At 33.5% G+C, this 4,570-nt stretch overlaps 1 protein-coding gene across 4 annotated transcripts; it reads left to right on the forward strand.

The window, feature by feature from the left end:
• Positions 1–41: 41 nt before the first annotated feature.
• On the forward strand, positions 42–1,432 carry LOC128861334 (nuclear envelope phosphatase-regulatory subunit 1 homolog). Of its 4 annotated transcripts, none has more exons than XM_054099395.1 (4): positions 42–328; positions 444–515; positions 588–719; positions 787–1,432. In XM_054099395.1, the coding sequence occupies exons 1-4, from the start codon at positions 298–300 to the stop codon at positions 948–950; spliced, it is 399 nt and encodes a 132-aa protein (XP_053955370.1). In that variant the 5' UTR covers positions 42–297; the 3' UTR covers positions 951–1,432. The 4 variants fall into 4 exon arrangements, with proteins under 4 accessions (XP_053955370.1, XP_053955372.1, XP_053955369.1 ...); XM_054099397.1 differs by having other exon boundaries at positions 45–319; XM_054099394.1 differs by having other exon boundaries at positions 46–328; positions 585–719.
• Positions 1,433–4,570: the final 3,138 nt, after the last annotated feature.

Below are 4,570 nucleotides of genomic sequence, written 5' to 3' on the forward strand. Positions count from 1 at the left end.
AACCCTGATTTTGAGGTTTTCTTTTGAGTGATGTACTTATAGCATTATCTATGCTTATAGCGGCACAGCTGTGATTGTCAGAAAAAGGGAGAAAAAAAAGAACTTTGAGTAAGGGAGTGCAAAATCCATGTAAATTTAAAGGTTTGGAAAATTGCAGCCAATAGAGATCTAAAAAAGTTTAAGTGAAAATGCACATCGTTTTGTAAAAAGTTCTGATTTTGAATATAAAAACAATTTTATACAATCAGACCGGGAATAGGGGAATAACATCGCATAGTCATCCTCGAAATCGCGATTATGGAACCGTCGGCCTGTGAAGGTATTTACGGTACTAAAAACTAAACTCTGAAAGAGATTTGAGTCTAATATTTAAAACGATTTACCGTAGCTTATTTTAATTTTGTCTATTTACTGTGCTTCTAAAATTATAGTTTAATTTTCAGATTTAAAAGCATTTGAACGGAGACTCACTGAAGTTGTATCATCGTATGGACCATCGACAATACGATGGCGAAGTAAGTAGATTGCAGAGATGTAGAACGTGTATATGGTTATTGCAAAGCTTGTTATTAATATATTTGCAGTAGTTCTTGCCATTATTTCCATATGCACAGCCATAGGTGCCTATTACTGGCTTCGAGATCCTCGCACCTCTATAGTGCCTCTAATGGAGTCTTTGCTGTTGCACCCAATATTCACGTTTGCCACGCTCACACTAGGTAAATACATATGATTAAATATGTGTGGATTCAATTCGTTTATGCCAATTAATTTTTTTAATTTCAGTTATTCTATTTGTTTTGGGAATTCACAGATTGGTATTTGCACCAAAAATTATCGCTACTCGGATGCGCACCGTACTTAGTGATTTCAACATGAGTTGCGACGATACGGGGAAGCTTATTCTAAAACCTCGACCCAACAATAATTTGGACGGCAACGGACGTTAACCTAAGCACACACTGATGCAAGGTAAACATTTAACTTGCGACACAGCTGAATGAGCATATAAGGCCACAACAACACTGCTTTACCGCTTTTATGTTATAGACAAATGTTAAGGAAAGCGTTCCTGCTTTTGGAATCCTCCGTTCAGGGAATCTGAAAAACCAATGTATCCAATTTACACCTGGAGGCGTGTGCTGTAACATTAAATGTCGCCTCGTTAATTTTAGATAGTGTTTATGAAGTACCATTACCTGTTAATTATAAGGAATATTCAGAGACGCTTGCTCGTACGTACTACCGTATATTTTGATATTTTTAAGTTAAGCTACATACATTATTTGACTGTGAGCTATGCAGTAATAAGGTCTATATTCACGTATTTCAAAATTAAGCTAAACACTCTATAACTCAAAACTTTGAAATGAAATATTTTTAATGAAATCGGATAGATTTATCAATACAAAAATGCGTTTTTTTTATATAATTTTGAAATTATTTATTTATTATTCACATGCCGTATGAGTGAAACCAGTAAACTTTGAAATTTACGCGATGATCTTACTATAACGTTGGAAGATACTTTTGTTTGCCTACAACACTATCTTTGACAGTTTCATCTTTTGTCGTAAATAATTTGTATCCCCACTTAAGAGGTTTCTTGGGGTTATATCTTTAGGCTTGTTTCGCGCTTTTGTAGAGCACTCTTGCTCATCTACACAAAGTCTTATTTCAAATGGAACTTCGGCGTATGTTTCGATAAAGACATCCACGACTGGATGAATTTTGAAGATCCTTTCAGCGCAGGGGTGGCTGAGAGAAAGACTAATAATGTATGTTGTTATTGAAACAGAAGCTCCAAAACGGTTGGTCAACCTGTTAGGCAGAATCAGATATACGTTTGAAATGTCAGAACTAGACGGGGTCGGCTATGCCTCAGGGTTGGAATAGCGATCGTCGTCGTTCAACAAGTCTACTAAACCATCCATATAAAATTCGACTCTTCATTAAACTCTCCAAAACACCGGTCAAACTCACTATCAACTAAACTATCGTCATCAAAATCGAGGACATCTCCATTTGCCGAATGTGCAGCCAATCTCGTCGGTGAGCCATCCTAAAACAAAATAACAAATTTGCATATTTGAGGTGGTTGCAACATATTTCCCATTTTCCCATAAAGTAGCCTACAAGGCACAAGCTCTACCACCTCATACAAAAGTACCGAGAAAATATCAAAAAATACAATACATTTCAGAGACTAATTATAACTGTTATTTAATTTTTCGGGATTAAAAAATTTTATTTTTTCCGTTTTTAACTAAGAGCTGCTCTCAAGAATATTTTTTTTCCTTGCCCATATTTTTGTTTTTTTTTGTTACGTTGCCTAATATAATTTTCTTCTAAAGGAAAAAAATCGTTGTCTTGTAATTTAGATTATAAGTTGTATTTTAAGCTTATCTTTGCAAGAAACATTTACAAAAAAGCTTTGTGAAATAAAATAAATCGTTTGGTATGAGATTGTTGATTTTTATTATGCACCTCAATAAGTTATAAAGTATTTAGTTTCAATAGAAATATGGGAAATATGAGCCAATTTACGTAAAAATGGAAAAGTTTGTTGTTGTTGTTGTTGTTGTAGCAGCATAAACATTCCCCATACTTACATACGGGGAACGCTGCTGGAGTGACAGTCCTTGGCCGGATATAAATCCGGGTCGTTTCGGTATCGTAGAACCGACTGTCGTGGAAAGTTTGTCGTTTTTGTTGCCAATATTGTAATAGATCGTCTTCTGGGTTCAGCCTCACAGTTATTAGTTCAAGGAAGAAAATTATATAAGCAAAATATAAGAATTGCGGCTAAATATTTTTTAGATATTCCGTATAACATATACTTGATTCAAAGAACGAATTATAGGCGACACGCTATAGTCGTAAAAAATAATTAATAAGAGAATTAGTAAGTGAAACGGTGTGTTGCCTGTAGTCTGCCATACGTTAAAGAGGGTGGAACTCAATTTAAAGAATCCAAATATTTTTTATTTCAGTCATATAGGAGCAAGTATATAATTTATTATAAAAAAATCAAAATGCAAAATACTTGGATTATCTAATAGAATATAAAATGGAGCACTTACGCCGCATAGTAACTTATTATGTACTGCAATCCTGTTAGCTTACGAAAGCCTTGAAACTCGGATTTTATCAACGGAAATTTAATTTTTTTTGTGTTATCACCACAACAAACAAAACAATAAATATTTCCAAGGCATGTATAATTCAGTAAAATAGTTTAATTTCATGTTTATATGTGATATGTTTAAGGCTATGGCGACACACTCATGCATTTGCTCTCCAGCAGCTAACTGCATTAAAAATTCTACGTAATCTTTAGGTCGCGTACAGCTGGATACCAAGTATGTTGTAGCTTGTATAAGGTGGCGCAAAATCAAACATCCGATTTGATTTTTAATAATTTTTTTGATTGAAAAAAGATATTTTGAGTGATGGTAATCTTTATTTTGATCTTTACGCGCTCCATTGCTCGTCTGTTTGTGCACTGCAGTCTTTCTAGTTCACAAGTGTCAAATATGATAGGGTGATTAATTTTGCGTCACTTTGTATAAGCAACTCGAGAAAGCAAAAAGCAGTCGCTAATAACAGACTTTGTTACAACGAAAAAACCAACAGAAGCCGTCAATAATTTGAACAAAACCCGACAAAGGACGAGTATAGTTAGCATTTTTGGCCCCGTCCGCAATAAACGTGCACGCCTGTAATCAAGTAGCGATGAATAGTTGCAAAACTGATTTTTGTTCCTAATTTCATTTTGAATTTCTATATTTATGGATTGAATTTTCCATATGCACAATTTCTTTTTTTAATAAATTTGTTATGTAATATGGATTTCATTATTACTTTTTTGCACGGTTTTTTGGAAAGACATTTAGAGTTTTCTCATCTTACACGATTTTTTAAAGTTGCCATATGTCGCATGCATTCTTTTACTCTTTTATTATTTTTGTTTTGCACGCTTTTCTAAGGAACGTATCTACCGTGTAAAAGCAGATTTGGCTGTATTTGTAAAAATATTTGAATATATGTATGTACATACCAATTCTAACTTGTTGAACTGATCTATTAATTAATGAATTCAGGTTTATCAAACGCAGTATGTTGGCATACGATTTTATATCAAAATTAATATAAAATAAGCTTTTTTTACTAATTGTGATTGCCCAGAAAGGGTTAAATGGACGGTTCAGATGGGCGTGATAATATCCATCTTAAATTTTGTTTTATTCTTATGTATGAATTTATTTTTTAATGTGTTGCGTTGAAGTTCTGGTATAAATTTAGTTAAATAAAAATAAAAATTGTACACTAATCGCGCTGCTTTTTTGATTCATTACTTCATAATCTGAAATGTGAATTAAAAAGGGACACCTCTGGCTTAGCATCCACGGAAATTATTTCACACAATGCACATCTGGAACATGAAAATAAGTAAACTCGTAAAAGGAAAAATAGTTGATTCCGATAGTTTTATATATAGAGAAACAGTTTGAGTAACGTAATACTTTAGAGACAGAAATGTTGGCAAGGCATAAAAACAATTTTATGG

The sequence above is a fragment of the Anastrepha ludens genome, chromosome 4 (genome assembly GCF_028408465.1).
Source record: "Anastrepha ludens isolate Willacy chromosome 4, idAnaLude1.1, whole genome shotgun sequence".
In the NCBI taxonomy this organism is placed as follows: Eukaryota; Metazoa; Arthropoda; class Insecta; order Diptera; family Tephritidae; genus Anastrepha; species Anastrepha ludens.

Coding starts and splice junctions, on each gene's coding strand:
- LOC128861334 (XM_054099394.1), top strand. CDS start 298: ATGGAACCGTCGGCCTGTGAAGGTATTTACG. Junction 329..443: donor GGCCTGTGAAGGTATTTACG/GTACTAAAAACT, acceptor TTTAATTTTCAG/ATTTAAAAGCATTTGAACGG. Junction 720..786: donor GTTTGCCACGCTCACACTAG/GTAAATACATAT, acceptor TTTTAATTTCAG/TTATTCTATTTGTTTTGGGA.